General features: G+C 22.9%; 3 protein-coding genes across 3 annotated transcripts; 2 read left to right on the top strand and 1 right to left on the bottom strand. All coding sequences in view use genetic code 6, as the record gives it.

Annotated features, from left to right (window-relative positions):
- Positions 1 to 789: 789 nt before the first annotated feature.
- TTHERM_00370870 (vps16, amine-terminal region protein) lies at positions 790 to 3,955 on the top strand (the record flags this gene model as incomplete). Its single annotated transcript, XM_001009517.2, has 4 exons — positions 790 to 1,221; positions 1,277 to 2,119; positions 2,275 to 2,970; positions 3,026 to 3,955. The coding sequence occupies 4 exons, from the start codon at positions 790 to 792 to the stop codon at positions 3,953 to 3,955; spliced, it is 2,901 nt and encodes a 966-aa protein (XP_001009517.2).
- A 1,160-nt stretch (positions 3,956 to 5,115) lies between these two features.
- On the bottom strand, positions 5,116 to 9,194 carry TTHERM_00370880 (SET domain protein; the record flags this gene model as incomplete). The annotated part of the gene is made up of 10 exons (XM_001009518.3): positions 5,116 to 5,226; positions 5,288 to 5,350; positions 5,413 to 5,493; positions 5,559 to 5,876; positions 5,930 to 6,123; positions 6,187 to 6,640; positions 7,045 to 7,194; positions 7,341 to 8,063; positions 8,765 to 8,968; positions 9,090 to 9,194. The coding sequence occupies 10 exons, from the start codon at positions 9,192 to 9,194 to the stop codon at positions 5,116 to 5,118; spliced, it is 2,403 nt and encodes an 800-aa protein (XP_001009518.3).
- A 1,673-nt stretch (positions 9,195 to 10,867) lies between these two features.
- Positions 10,868 to 15,874, top strand: TTHERM_00370890 (tetratricopeptide repeat protein; the record flags this gene model as incomplete). The annotated part of the gene is made up of 1 exon (XM_001009519.2): positions 10,868 to 15,874. The coding sequence occupies one exon, from the start codon at positions 10,868 to 10,870 to the stop codon at positions 15,872 to 15,874; it is 5,007 nt and encodes a 1,668-aa protein (XP_001009519.2).
- Between the last annotated feature and the right edge of the window lie 291 nt (positions 15,875 to 16,165).

Below are 16,165 nucleotides of genomic sequence, written 5' to 3'. Positions count from 1 at the left end.
AAAATGAAAATTGTTTAAAATTTTTTAATAACTATTTATAACAATTTGATGATTAAAGTTTTGGTAATGTAAAATTTTTATTTTTCTAAAATAAACACTGTTTTTTAAATGAAAAATTAATGATCAGAATATTAGATATATTTAAAGTAAAAATAAAAATAGAAAATATAATTCTTTCAATTAAAGTTATTGCTGAATTATTAAAATATTCTTCTTATTTTAGTTTAATCTTTTAAGTCATTTTGTATATTTATTTATAATTTGAAATTTTGCTTTTTTTTATAATAATTGAGCCAGTAAATTAACATATTAGATTTTCTTTAAAATATTTACATCTATCTATTGAACAAATAAAATATTTTAAATTTAAAATAAAAATATTTAAATTCCAATTATTAGTTAAAAGTGTAGAATTAATTAATATAAGTATATTAAAGAGTTCAAATATAAATAATAAATTAAATATATTGAGTAAGCTTTTTTTTTAAAAAAAAAATAAATATAAATAAAGGATTACTTTAAAATAGATTTAATCAAGATAAAATTTAAAATATATTTAATCAATATTAGAATTAAAATAGATTAAATCTGGATAATCTTTGAAATATATTAAATCTATATAAGCTTTAAAATCTATTAATTTTTAAAATTCAGTACTAGGGATTTTATTATATTGTGAAATTCCATACTAAAAAGTTCTATAAATTTTTTTATTGTTGTTAATTGCATAAAAAATACTCAAAAAATACTTTAATTGAATCAAATTTTTATTATAGCTTACATTTAGGGATGGAAGATTCATTAATTTTACAAGAATTTAAGAGCTTAGATGATGAAAAGTATGAATTTAGTATATACTGCGATTTAGTATAAAGATTGAAATTTGATCTTTAGTAAAAGAAGGTTGCCATAGCAAGATTTGGTGGGCCTATAGCAATTTGTAGAGATATTGTTTAGACTTAGTTTTTTGAAAATAATGACATGTTTAAAGAAGATATCTGGTTTTATTCAAATGAAGGACTTATCTTAAATAAAATTAAGTTCCCTTATAATTAGAGAATAGTAGGATTTGATTTTATATACGAAGAACTTCTAGTAGTTGTTTTAGAAAATGGATTTTATTATCTTATTAATCCATTTGAATTCGATTAATATGAAAGCAAAAGAATTGAAGAAAAAAGATTTAACAAACCAGATGAAGATTTAATTGTAGAAGCCAAAGTAAATTCATAAATTTAAACATAAGATTTTAACTCTATTTTAATTTTTCACAAAGATTTTAAAGAATGGATTGGGATTTTTCACTAAAAGTAATAGATTTTACATTATGAATAATCTAGTTGAGGGAAAATTAATTGATTTTGGAAATCCTGGTATTAGCAGTGAAATTTCATGCTGGAATTTAATTCCTTAAGGTGATTCTTTTGATGAGAATGATGTTAAATTCAATTTATATGTTGCTAATTCTGCTGGAAATGGAGGTGGAGTTTTGTGCATTTCGGAAAGTTTTAAAGACCCAATTAAATTATATAATGGTTAAGAAAAGCATCTTGGGCTTGATTAAGACACTGTCATTAACTTAAAAAATATAAAAGCAATAGCTTCAGACTGTAAAGGTTTGCATACAGCATATTTAACTTAGGAATTTTCTTAAAATAAAGAAACGTGGATTGTTCATTTAATCTGCGAAGATGATTATAAGCAAATTGTTGTTAGCGATTTAGGAATATACTATTAAGAGGAAGTAGAAAAAGTTAAAAGTTAAATCCAATATTATAATAAATCAAATATTACTAATCCTTAAACACCGCTTTCAGGTAATTAAATGAGCAACTCTTAAAGATAAAAGCTTTACAATACTCCAAGGGTGAACATTAATATGTACTGGATAGAAAATAAGGCAGTTGTTATATAAATAAGAAATGCATTATTTTTAGTTGGCAGTGAAACTTCAACAAAAGTTGAATTTAACAATGATTTTGAATCTAAAATTCCTTCTTTTGTATGTGTTTAGGAATTAGATGGGGTAAAAATTCTAGCAGAAAATAGAATTTACATGCTTAGAAACACTCCTTAAGAATACCTTAATATTTTTGATACTACTGGGTCTTATTCTCCAGTAATATTCATTAACGATTAAATATTAAGATCAAATTATATGATTTTATTTATTTTTAAGGATGAATGGAAGTTTAAACTTCAAAATAAGTTTCTTTTTTTATTGAAATTAATATTAAAAAAATTAGTTAAAATTTTATAATTTTATTTAAATAGGCATATTAACTGTATCAAAAATCGTAGATTAATGTTGAAAACTAGAACTATGATTAAACTTAAGTAAATTCATAAGATGATATATTAAATAACTAGGTAGATTTAGAGAAGGCTGTAAATGATTGTATTATTGCAGGGTAATACGAATTCAATATATATAGATAGTAAAAACTTTTGAAGGCAGCTTCTCATGGAAGAATTTTATTATAAGGGTTCTTGTTGGGTAATAAAGTAAATAATGTTGATAATGAAGATGAAGATGGCGAGAATTAATTAACAAAAGTGTGCAAATTACTGAGAGTGGCATATTAGTTAAATTAGTATCAAAAGTACAAAAGATCGATTACTTACAAGTAAATGGAATATCTTTATGAAACAAGTGAAGTATTTTTGAAAATTTTATTGAGATACAATTACCACTATATTGCTATTGAGATATCCAAATTTCTTAGATTAGATATAAAAAAAGAAATTTACATACATTGGGCATGTTGTAAAATAGAAAAAAACGAAGATGATTCGAAGATCATAAACGATATAAAAAATTAATTTAAAGATTAAACAGATATCCCATTCAGCGATATTATACACAAAGCTCTTTAAGTAGGAAAATCTAAAATAGTCCTTGAATTACTCAATTTTGAACCTAGTATTCAGAAAAGAATACCAGTCCTCCTTTGTATGGCAAAGACTCAAGTAAAAAAATTAATTTTATTTATTTAATTTTTTATTTTGTTTTTTAAAATTAAAGCCAAACTCAAATGAAGAATATTTTTACAAGGCCCTTGTTGAAGCTTTACAAAGTAAAGACTCGAATCTTATATACTTAGTCATTAAAACTATTTGGGATAAGTTAGGCGAAAAGAGCTTCGATTACTTTTCTAAGGAAGAAATTTTAAGTGCTCATTTCTAAATATTTTTAAAAACTTAGCTTGATACATAAAAATTATAACAACAATACGTCTTACTCTATAAGTTTTTGTTAAAGTAGAAATAATTTATAAAGGCAGGGTTCTCTCTCCTTGAATTTGCTATTAAATAAAATGACATCAATAAAAAATCAGAATTAATTAAACAAGTTAAAATAGAATTCTAAAAAGATTTAAGTGATAAATTTTATACATTAGCTATCGATGATTAAATTAAATTTGTGAATTATCTTAATAGTTTGGATGAAAAAAATATCAAAATAAGTATCTACCAACAACTAAAGCAACTCCTAGCTAAAAACTAGGACATAGCTAGAGAAAAACTTCAAAGTGAAATAAAAATGCATCCGAAAGCTGTTAGTGTAAACTAATTAAAACTTCTCATCAATGAGCCTGTACCTAAAGAATAGGAAATAGAAAGAAAAGTAGATGAAATAAATAGAAAAACTGAAGTTATTCCCTATTCAATTATAATTGACCAACTCCTAAAAAATAATTTAGAGCAAGTTGCTTTTAGGATAGCATTAAAAATAAGAGACTAAGAATCAAGAGAACATCAATATGAAAGAATTATTAGATAAGCCTATTAAAAAGAGAAAGATGATTTACTTGATAGTATGAGTTACTAAATTACAAGTCCTCATATTGTTGATTTGATTAATGAGCTTAGAGAAAAGCTTAAGAGCTTAAAATAGATATCATCATAAAATTAATTTACTAATTAATCTTAATCAATTTATAACATGCGTTGAATCATATAATTTTTAAAGTCATTTTTATTCAAAAATAAAAGCTTAAATTTTATTTTTGCACTCAATAAAATTATTATTGCATTTATTCAAAAATTTATTTTTTTTAAATTGCATAAACAAACTTTATATTTCAAGCTAAATATGTATATTTAACTTAGTCCTCTAGTTAACAGTAATCAATTTATTAATGTTATCCTATATAACTATTTAGATTAACCTTTGTCATGAATTTAAACTGAAATTTATCCTTTGAAGGAATATAACCAAATATTTTTTAGAAATTTTTAGGCTCTAATTAATAATTTAAAACATTCAAGCCTATTTTCATAAATAAAAATAAATACTTAAATAAATGAAAATTAATTATATTTTCATTTAAAAACATTTCAAAATTTTATTTTAAAAAATTAATATCAAATAAGAGTATTTTTTTAGGTATGGTATTATTTTTATCTAAAGTTGACCAGTGTTCAAATATTTTTGCAATTAATACTTTTTAAACAAACAAACAAAAAAAAAAATTTGTAGATAATAATATAATATTTGTACAGAAATATCTCAATATAATAAATATAAGACATAAAAGTAGGTAGGTAAATATAGATAGATATATATATTATAGAATTAATAGATATAGATAGTTAAATATAATATAATCAATGGTGAGTGGAATAAGATTCAAAGAAGGATAGATATATTTGTTTACTAATATTTTTTTAGTTGTTACTTCAAATAACATTTATTTGATTAAACTTTTTCTAGTTTAATATTTTATAAAAGAGTTCATTTTTAGAAAGACTGCTGTTATTTATTTTATAGTTAATAAAGTATTTGATTAGCGTGGCTTTTTATAAATCTTAATTCTACTTTTTTTTGATAGAGTTAGATATAATTAAAGCATGTTGTCATTTGTATGTATGTATATTTTTGTTTAGGATAAAATTAAGTAACTAAATTTCTTGACCTTTTTCATCAGCAAGCAATTAATTTAATTTCAAATGCACAACTTTTATTTAATTCGTTAATAATTTTCTTAAAACCAACAATTTAGTTTTTATGGGGTATAAATATATTTATTTTATTGAGTTGTAATTTTATAGAAAGTTTTTTATGTTATATTTGAAATGACTAAGCTATCCAAGCTTATTTTTTATATAAACTCACTCTTCATCGTAAGTTTCCCTCTTTGTTAAAAGAGAAAGAACAATACCATTGACGTAACTTGAGTATTTAGTGTACTCTTAATTCTATAAGATATGCTTTTTCACTTCCTTTTTAGTTAAAAAAATAAAATTATAAATAAAGCTATTCATTCAGTAACGAAATATTTACTGTTTTTGTCATTGTTAGGAGCTTCTTCATTCTATCAGCCATAGTAATGTAATACATTAAAATCTTTAAAATTTAAAAGAATAAAATATTTATTTTGTTTAATCATATTAAAATTAATTAATTACTTCTTTTTCTCCCATTCTTAGGATGACACAGTTCTTTTAATTAATAGTTAATTTTGAAGTTTCTAAAATTTTCTTATCCTCCTTTTTAAATTTACAATAAATAAAGTTAAAAAAAATGAATTTTTTAACAAAATTGTTTTAATTACATCTAATGTAGTAGGATACTAAATCATTATTTCTGCACATATCTTATGAATTTCTGTCCACATTTACTTCTCATTTTCTATACTGAAAGGAGGAGTTCTCAGAGGATCAAACTCTTTTCCTTCTGACATTTCATGGAACTTTTCAAGAACGATATAATCACGAATCAGAACAAAACGCAGAAAACCGAAGAATTCTAAAACACTTTTTTCTTCATAATTAATATGAATCCTGAAAATGAGTGATTCAGGTTTTCTCTTTCCAATCATTTATAATTTTATGGGTAAAGTTTCGTCTTTTTTATCAAAATCAACTCTTAGCTTTTATATAAAATATTCCTTTTTAATGCATAATTAAAAAATAAGTAATTTACTTAGATTTCATTTGCCTCATTATTCTTAACAACAAAGCCATAGTTGAGTAAGAATCTTGAGTTGCACTTACGCCCACATGAATAATATATTTAGTCACCTCTACGAATATCTTCAGAAGCTTTCAACATAAATCCTCCTTTATCTTCACAAAAGCCCCAATTAGTATATGCAGGACGACGATGGTTAAACATATCTTTAATTTCAATAATAAATAAAAATTGTAAAATCTTAAGACCATTTCAAATATTCTATTTACCTGCTAAGGGAACAAATGCATCAGTTCTTTTTTTGTTTATAAACAAACCATAAATTCTGGAAGCTGCCATCATTCTTGCCCAAGCAAATTCATCTAAAGTGCAAAGCTTAGCGAATTCTGGTATTTTTGAGACAATAGCTTGGTAATCTTAAGTGATACATTCCCTCCTCTCTTTAACTTAATTTAGAAATGGAGAACCTTTAAGCCAAAAGAGCTCTTCATCTGTGTACAATATAGGGAATGTAGTATACTCAACTGGAAGAATATCTAAGAATGGTTTCCAAAATGATTTATGGTTCTTCTTTTCAATGATGATATAAATTGATAAGAATGTGTGCTTTGGTGAAAGCAAGCGAATGTTTTTAGACTCTATTAATTAGCAAATAGGCAGCTCTTTAGAAAGCTCAAGTGTAATCATATTATCAACAGGTATAAACAAAATACACTCTCCTTTCTTTTTATATTGAAAAAAAAGAAGTTAGTTATTTCACAAAGACAAAACTCATAAATCAATGTTTTGTTTGTGTGTCTTAAAATCAATAAATAATCTGAATAAATGAGCGAATATAATATCATTCCATTAACTTTAATTTTATTGTTTTAATAAATCGAAATAAAAAGTATTGAGAATTAATTTTTTGGAAAAAATAAAAAATATTGATAAATGTTTATTAATTTATAAAAAATTATTAAAAGTTATTTGATAAAAAAATTCAATTTTTATTTTGGAATTATTTTACTGGTTTATTATCATTTAATATTTAATGGAATATTTTTAGTAAAGTATTAAGATTATTTGATATTTACTTAATAATGTTGTGTTAATTAACTATCAAAATATTATTTTTTTCAAATTACCTTTATTTTTTGTCTTGCATGAACTCCACGATAGTTGTTATAATAAACCATTTTGATCTTATTGAATTCTGAGCTTGTATCAGATAACCATTTGAGAAGAATGAAATTTTTCGAATAATCTGGATCTCCATCGCTTAGGATTTTTTAGATCTTTTGTTTATAATCAAAACAATATATTTTTAATATTTTTTTCTCCAAAAATAAATTATTCTTAATTAATTCTTTAAATAATACTTTTTTAATTGAGTAAATATTTCCTCAATAAATAAAATAATAAACATTAAAATAATATTTACAAGCTTCTAGGAATTATCCTTGTCATCAGTTTATTCTGATGTGCTAGGACTAGCATGAACAGAATTTTCTTTTCTTTCTTCCAAATTATCTACACTTTCTATTTACATCTGAGACACAGGGATTTACTATTAGCTTCCTACTGGCATTACTTCATATTCGAATTTATTCGTTGAATTTTATTAATGAATTTAATAATATTTTCTTTGATCTTTATTATTAGGATTCAAAGTATTACTATTGTTATTATTTTAATTATTGCCAATGTTATTGCTGCTAAGACCATTAAGACCATTCATATTATTAGTACTGGTTACTTGATTGGCACTATTAGTAAAGTTTCCATTAATATCAGGTAATACTTGGAGACTAGTCTACTATTAATTTTGCAATTATTGAATGAACTACTATTATTGTTATGAGCCCATTTATTAATTTGAATTGTTTTGTAGGGCCTTATTAGATCTAATAGGAGAAATTGAATTCTAGTAATCCTAAATGCTTTCTTGGATCTTAATATCTAAGTTAGTTAGAGAGGGAGAAGTGTAATTATTTGCTTCTTCAGCGCGCATGAGAGCTTCCCTCAACTCAATCAGCTCAGATTTCATTTAATTCAAATCAAGTAGAATTTTTTTCTTTCCTTCTTGTTTGGAGATATCTTCACACAAAATTTATAAAGTCTTTTCCAAGCATCCAACATTTGTTTTGTAAATCCCATTCTGAGTCTTGTTTTTTTATTATAATTTTATGAAATATAAAATAGATAATAAGGAATGTAATCAATATAAATAAAAATAATATTCTAAATTAAAAAAGTCTTTTCTTTTATTTAGAATAGAAAACTCCCCTTATTCTATCTAACTCTAATTAGCACTGTTAAAATTATTTAATAGATAAATATATTGTAATACGAACTTTAAAAGTAATATTTTTATCTATAACTTTCATAATTAATTCTGCTGCTTTTCTATTCTCAATAAAATAACTATTATGAAAGCACTTATTTATCAAGATGTCATTCTATGTCTTTATTATTTTTATATTTCCTTTAATTCTATTGCGTTAGTTACAAATTGAGCAGCTCTCTAAAAATATGAAGTAATTATAAAAGACTAAAGTCTTTTAAAGCAATTAAAGTATCATGTTGGATAAACATGTATTAAAAAAATATTCGTTTTGATATTTTCAAAGATTAAATTTTATTTTTATGAATAACTTCTCAAATGATGCTCAATATTGCTATTCTTTTTGAGTTGATTTCAGTTTTCTTATGAAAAATAGACTTATTTTTACTATATTTTTAATTTTATAGTAAGAAAAGCTAACTTAGAACAAATTAGAGGACCATAGTGCTTTGATCAATCGATGATTTCAGGGTTATTTTTTTTAATTTGATGAAATTTCAACCAAATAAATGTGGATTTACCTTGTATTTATCAATTTATTATTGCTTGTAGTAAAGCATTTACTATAGCTCTTTAGTGTGTTGGTAGAGTTTCTAATTCTACTGAGTCAATTCCAGCTAATTTCTGTCCTAATTTTTGATCTGATCATTCTTTATCTTAACTTCAAGCTGAAGACTTTATAACTGCTTCTTCAACTCTTCAATATCTTCGCTTTAACTCTACTGCTAGTTGTTTATTAATAAAATAATTTAGCTAAAAAAGTTAACTTAAGGTTTTAATTCCCCCTTTTATCGTTTTTGCAAATTAATCTACCTAACTCTATTATAAATAAATTAATAACTTTACCAGTGAGAATTTTGCATCAAAATCCTTTACCTATTATTTTATGGTAGGAGGGCTCATCGGATTTAATCCTGTCCCGCTAATACTAACGAAATTAGTTTAACTCATTTTATGTTACAGGTTTCGCTCAATACTTATAATTGATTTCTATTTATGTTTAATTTGTTTATTAATAATTTAGCAAAGATTTTAAAGTAATTTGATTGATTAATTTAATATTTTTAATGTTTTCTTTTGAATTAATTACAAACAAAGTATTGATTATTATAAAAAATTACGATGGCTAAGAAGAAGATTTAATCACACTAAATTTATTTTGACGCTTTTTTTTCTTACTTTCTTTGTTTAATTATTTCTTTCTTGTTTTTTTGCTGCTTTTTTTTTTGTTTTTTATTTGTTTGCGAGCTTGCTTTTTTGTTTTACTTCTTTTAATTATTTCTGATTGATTATTTCTATTGAAATTTTAATTTATTTTAATAATTAATAATTACCTCTCATTTACCTCCCCTTCTCTGGTAATTAATAAGATTGTTGCTAATGAAATAGCAATAAATTAACTTTTTGTTTTTTATAAGCTTGCCCTTTTCAATCATAAGCATATTTAATTATCATCTAACTCTTCCCTCTCTTATTTCACTCTTAGTAGAATAAGAAATGTATTGATTTCCTTATTATTAATAGTAATTAAAATCATGATAATATTAATAATAGTAAAAAATAATCCTATTTTAATGACATAAATTTTCTCTATTTTTCATAAAAATTTAACACTTTTGAAAATCATTATTTTTTATAAAATAATAACCTCACAGAAAGCCTCGTGTTATTTAATCTTCTACTTTATTTCATTATTCATCTCAGTATAAAAAAAAATTACATAAAAAAAATCTAAAAGCTCATAAAAATAATTAAAAATTTATAAATATTTTGCTTAAAAAACCATTTTTTTATTTGAAGGCTGCTATTTTTTAGTTATAAATTATTTCTAATAAATTGAATGAAATGATCATTTAATTAACCTTATAACTTAATATAAATTCCAATAATTTAATTGAATAATTAAAATTAAACCATCTTGTAAGAATTATTAATCAGTAAACATAATTATACATGCATACATACATATATATATTATTAATATCGTTTTTTGAATATCAATTAAGGTTTGTTTATTTATAAATTTCTTTGAGCATAGAACAAATTCATACTAAATTTTATATAACCAAGATAAATTTAAGAGAATACTAAATTTTTGATTACTAAAATTACTTGGTAAATTTAAAGAAATTAAATATAATTTTGATTAAGTATGTGTATCTTATGCAAAATAATAATTTCGTCTAAGAAAAATTTTCTATTACTTTTAATTTTTACTCAAACTAAGCATTTTATTTATTAAAAGATCGTGATTTATTTGCTTAAAATTTTTAGTAAATTTATTTATAAATTTTTATAACAATGACTAAATCATAAATTAAAAAGTATTTTAATCATTTAAAGAGTTAAAAAAAATAAATACTTTCATTTTAATATTTATTCTTTTAATTCTTATAAAAATTATGATTTTTTTATATCATAAAAACCAAAAAAAAGAAAAAAAAATAATTCCAGCAAAAAATTTGTTAATAAACAGATTAAAATATTAGAAATATTTTTAAAATTGATACTAATAACAATTAAAATAAGCTTAAACATAAATTTTACCCTATCTAATTTCACTCTTCAATTTTAAAAATAAAAATAGACCCACATATATACATACTTAAACCAAATTAGTTAATATGAAAATAAACATAAGTATCGGTCCTGAAGACAAATTAAGTAGCTCTGCTTAATATAGCAATGACTTTTATAATAAATTTATTTTAATAAAATAAGCTATAAAAAAGTTAAAGAAAAAAAGAGATTCTGTTATTTAAAAACTGTTAGCCAAAAAATAAAATGAAAATGTTGTCATTAAAAATAAGTAAATTATGAAAAACTAAAATAAAAAATCAAATCAAGATTTAGATACTAAAATTATTGATAAATAATCAAGCAAAATTAAAAATTAAAAATAAAAAATCTAAAAACTCTCATAAATATAATAAAAAAATTCTATTTTATAAAGTAAGTAACTTAGTGAATGTCTAGATTTTTTAAAATAGAATAATTATAAAAATTTTTAATTGCATTATGAGTCTACTAAAAATTATATATTTATTGCTGAGAATAATAAATTTCCTTCATAAATTGTTATAAAAATAATTTAGATTAACAATGATGTCAATTCAAATGATAATAATTTTATTTTTGAAAAATTAATTTAGAACGAACAGATTATAAATTAAATTTAATAACCATAACATATTGTTAAAATTTATGAATAATTTTTGTGTGGCAAATTTATAATTTAAATAATGGACTACTTTCCTTACAGCTTAAGTTCTATTTTGGAAGAAAAAGTAATGGAAAGTTTATCAACAAAATAAATTTATCTTATTATATCTTAACTAATCTGTGCAATGGTTGAATTACATATTCATGATATATAGCACTTAAACCTTAAACCATCAAATATCTTTCTCACTCGTGATTGCCAAGTGAAGTTGTCTGATTACAAAATATCCCAGCTGAATTAGCTTTTAGTTTAAAAAAACCCATCTCAAGAAGATAAAAAATATTTTTCTTAAGAGCAACTAAAATCTTTCGAACAATCAAAATAAGAATAATACTAAATAATCGATGAAAAATCAGATATATTTAGCTTAGGTTTGATTTTTTTAAATTTAATTGGTGTAAAAATTTCAAATGAGATTGCAGAATAAATTAAAAATGGAGATTTTTAGAATTTATAAGTTAAGGAAGAATACTAGCATTTATATTATTTCGTGAGATATTATATGTTGGATTAGCTAGCTAGTTTGAGAAAAAGAGCTATTTAGTTAAATATTTATTTTTTTAATATGATCTCTAAATTTACTGAATTTGAAACACAAAAGAAAAGAATTACTTACTTTTTAAGAAAATTTAAAGATTAAATTTCAAAAAAGTAATTAGCTTATGCATACTGTTTAGCAGGGTAGGTGGGTATTTGTTATCTAGATACTTTCTTGAAGAGTATTTAGATATCAGAATAAACAAAAGATATAAAATTGGCTGATTAATTTTTATTTAAATATTTATATGTTGAGGCTCGACTAAACTCAAGAAATGCTACAACTCAAGATATAATTAAATGTTTGGATTTTTTTGCTGGCTGCTCTTTTCATTAAGATGATGTTGATATTGCATAATCTTTAACCTGTATAGCGATGATTTATGAAAGATTAGGAGATTACTAAAAAGCTCTAGAATATGACATTATGGCTTACAAAATGAGAGAAAGAATCTTCAGCAAAGATCACCCAGATGTTGCTGTATCTTTAAGTAGTTTGTCAGTATCTTATGATAAATTATAAGATTTTTAAAATGCTTTTATTTACTGTCAAAAAGCATTAGAAATGAGATAAAGGTTGTATAAATGCCAACACACTGAAATAGCTTAATCGTTGAAAAGTATCGCCTTACTATTTTACAAATAATGTGACTATTAAAACTCGCTAAAATATGATCTATTTTGCCTTCAAATGAGACAATAATTATTTTAAGGAGATCACTTTGATATAATTTAATCACTAAGTAGTATTGCATAAACTTATGAAAAAATATAAGACATATAAAATTCTCTTTAATACTATTTAAAAGCTCTTGAAATATCTTAAAATTTGTTTAAAAACCAAGATATTCCATTAATAGCAGATTTTTTGAGCAGCATTGGTGCGATATATAGCAAAATTAAAGATACATAAAAAGCAATATAATATTAATTGATGGCTCTTGATATGAAAAAGCGATTATTTGAAGAAAGTGATATTTAAATTATTCAAGCTATAAATATTCTAGCTTTTTCATATTCTTAAAGTGAGTAATACGACTAAGCAATTGAATATTCCTAAAAATCAATAGAAATTATTTAGACATTTTTTCCAGAAAATTTAGCTGAATTAGCTCAATCTTTTTCATTTTTATCTTTTCTTTTTGAATAGAAAGGTGATATTAAATCAGCACTAGATTAAAGCATTTCAGGTCTTTAAATTAAATAAAAAATTCAAAAAGTGGATTCGATAGAAAATATTTAATGTCTTAAGAATGTTATATCCTATTGTGGTAAGCTTGAAGATTTTGAAAAAATAGTTTAATATGGAGAATAAGCTTTTAACATTTTAAAAAATATAAATGAGGAAGAATCAAATGATGCCGATTAAATATTATCTATTTTAGCATTTGCTTATGAGAAGCTATAAAATTATCAAAAAGCTGTAGAATCTAACATTAAAATACACAACATTAAAATTAAAAATGGCTAGGAAAACAAAACTAATATTTTGGAATTTCTAATAAAAATAAGTACATAGTATGAAAAAATGGATGAGCAAACAAATGCAATAAATTACGGTTTACAAGCTTTGGAGCTTAAAAAAGATATCAATAAAAATTAAATAAACGATGATTAAGGACTTAGAATACTTAATCAGTTAGCTTATTTATATGAAAAGATTAAGGAATACTAAAAAGCTATAGAATATTAATTGATAATTCTTGAAGTTAAACAGTAAATGTATGAAGAGAATCATGTCGAAATTTCTAACTCATTAGCTCATTTAGCATACCTCTACAGTTAAATAGATGAAGATGAAAAATCTGTATAATATGGATTAAAATCACTTGAAATGAAATAAATTCTATTTCCTGAAAATAGCGAGCAAGTTGCTTCTGGGATGTCAAACCTTTCGTAATTTTATGATAAATTAGGCGAATTCGATAAAGAGTTATAATATAGCTTGAGCGCATATAATATCAGATAGTAAATTGATTAGGATAAAGATAGTCCTGAGCTTGCGCTTTGTTTATTAAATTTAGGTATTTCATATGGTAAATTAGGATAGGATTAAAATGCTTTGAAATATAAAGAAATGTCTTTAGAAATGAGGAAAAGATTATTGTAAATTAATACACCTGAGATTGCTAGTGCAATGAGAAGTTTAGGAATTACATATGAGAGGATTGGATAAGATTAAAAAGCGTTTGATTTATTTAATGAATCACTTCAAATAAGATAAAAATTATATAATACTGATCATCTTGAAACTGCTTAGTCTTTGATTAGTGTTTCTATTGCATATGGTAGACGCTAAGAGCCTTAAAAAGGTATTGAGATAGGAATTTAAGCTTTAGAGATGAGATAAAGGATTTATAAAAGAGATCACTATGAAATAGCATAATCGTATAATAGTTTAGCTTCACTTTATGATTAAACATAGTAATTCGAAAAATCTCTTGAAAATGGCTTAAAAGCATATGAAATTCTATGTAAATTATATAAAAGAGACCATATAGATTTAGCTTAGTCTTTGTTCGTTTTAGGAACATCTTATGAACGCTTAGAATAAAAAGAAAAGTCATTAGAAAACAAAATTAAATCTCTGGAAATGAAAGAAAGAATTTATAAAGTGGAGCACCCTGAAATACTTGTAAATATTACTAGTTTAGCATTTTAATACCAGAGTTATGGTAATATTGAAAAAGCAATTGAATATAACTTGAAAGGTTTAGAAATAAAAACTAAGTTATTATCAGATGACCACCCTGATATTTCTTAATTACTTGTTAATATTGCAAAACTTTATGGTATATAAAACAATTTTGAAAAAGAGCTTGAATTTGAATTAAAAGCTTTGGAAACGAGAGAGCGATTTTATAAAAATAATCATCAGAATATTGCAGAATCTCTATAAAATTTAGCTTTATTTTACTAAAAACAAAATGATCATGAAAATGCTATTTTATATGGACTTAAAACTCTTGAAATGAAATTTAAATTATACAAAGAAATAAAATATGATTTTTTATCAACATTTACAATATTAGCTTACTCTTATGAAAGTTTATCTTTATTAGATGAAGCTATTGCTTATCAATTAAAGGTTATTGAATCTAATTAAATTCTTTAAATTGTTGATGACTTTGAATATGCTAAGCTTTACTCTAAATTAGCATTATTATACGATAAGTAGGGAAATTTCGAATTAGCTTTGTAATGTGATCAGTAAGCACTGAGTGCTTATGAAAAATTTTATCAAAAGGATCATCCAGATATTGCCAACGCAATGAGCACTTTAGCTATTTCCTACAGTAAATTAGGAGATTTCTAATAATCTATTATCTATAATTAAAAGGCACTCGACATAAGAAAAAATATATATGGTCTTGAAAACCTTGAGACAGCTTAATCTTTAACTATGCTTGGAGCTCTTTATTAAAAAATAGGAGAGAATTAAATGTCTTTCGAAAATTACTAGCAAGCTTTAGAGATTAGAAAAAAATTATTATTAGAAAATGACCCATTAATTTCAAGTTCTTTAAATAGTTCAGCTCTAGCAAGCAACAGATTAGGAAATTTTGGAGAAGCTATAAAATATTGGTTAGAATAGCTAAATATTTTTGAAGAAGATTCTAATGAAAAGGCATAAACTTTAACTAGAATTTGCATATGCTACAATAAACTTGGGGACACACAATAAGCTGTTTTCTATGCAGAATAAGCCTTTCAAATGAAATAGAGAATGATTTAAGTAAGTAAACAAGAAGTTTAGTTTTCACTAAATTTGTTAATTTCTTGTTATGAATAAATTGGGGATTTCTAAAAAAGTTAAGAATTAAAACAGCTAATATTAATTCCAAAAATCTAAAATGGAAATGAGAATTGAGTTTATTTTTAAGTATCAGAATAAAAATTAATAAAATTCTGAATTAAAACAATAAAATATTTTATTTTTTAAGTAAACTTATATTTTAAATATATTTAAATTTAATGAATAAAAAATAAAATAATAAAATTTTATGATTGGAATCCCATTCTAATATTATTACAAATTTATCTAAATTTTTATATTAAATTACTTTTAAAATAAAAACTATTAAATATATTTCAAATCACGTTATAAAAACCTTAAAATATAGCTTTTCAATTTTTTAATTTAATATTTTAAACTATATAT

This window comes from Tetrahymena thermophila (genome assembly GCF_000189635.1).
Source record: "Tetrahymena thermophila SB210 genomic scaffold scf_8254777, whole genome shotgun sequence".
Taxonomy (NCBI): domain Eukaryota; phylum Ciliophora; class Oligohymenophorea; order Hymenostomatida; family Tetrahymenidae; genus Tetrahymena; species Tetrahymena thermophila.
This window is presented reverse-complemented; position numbering and strand designations above follow the sequence as displayed.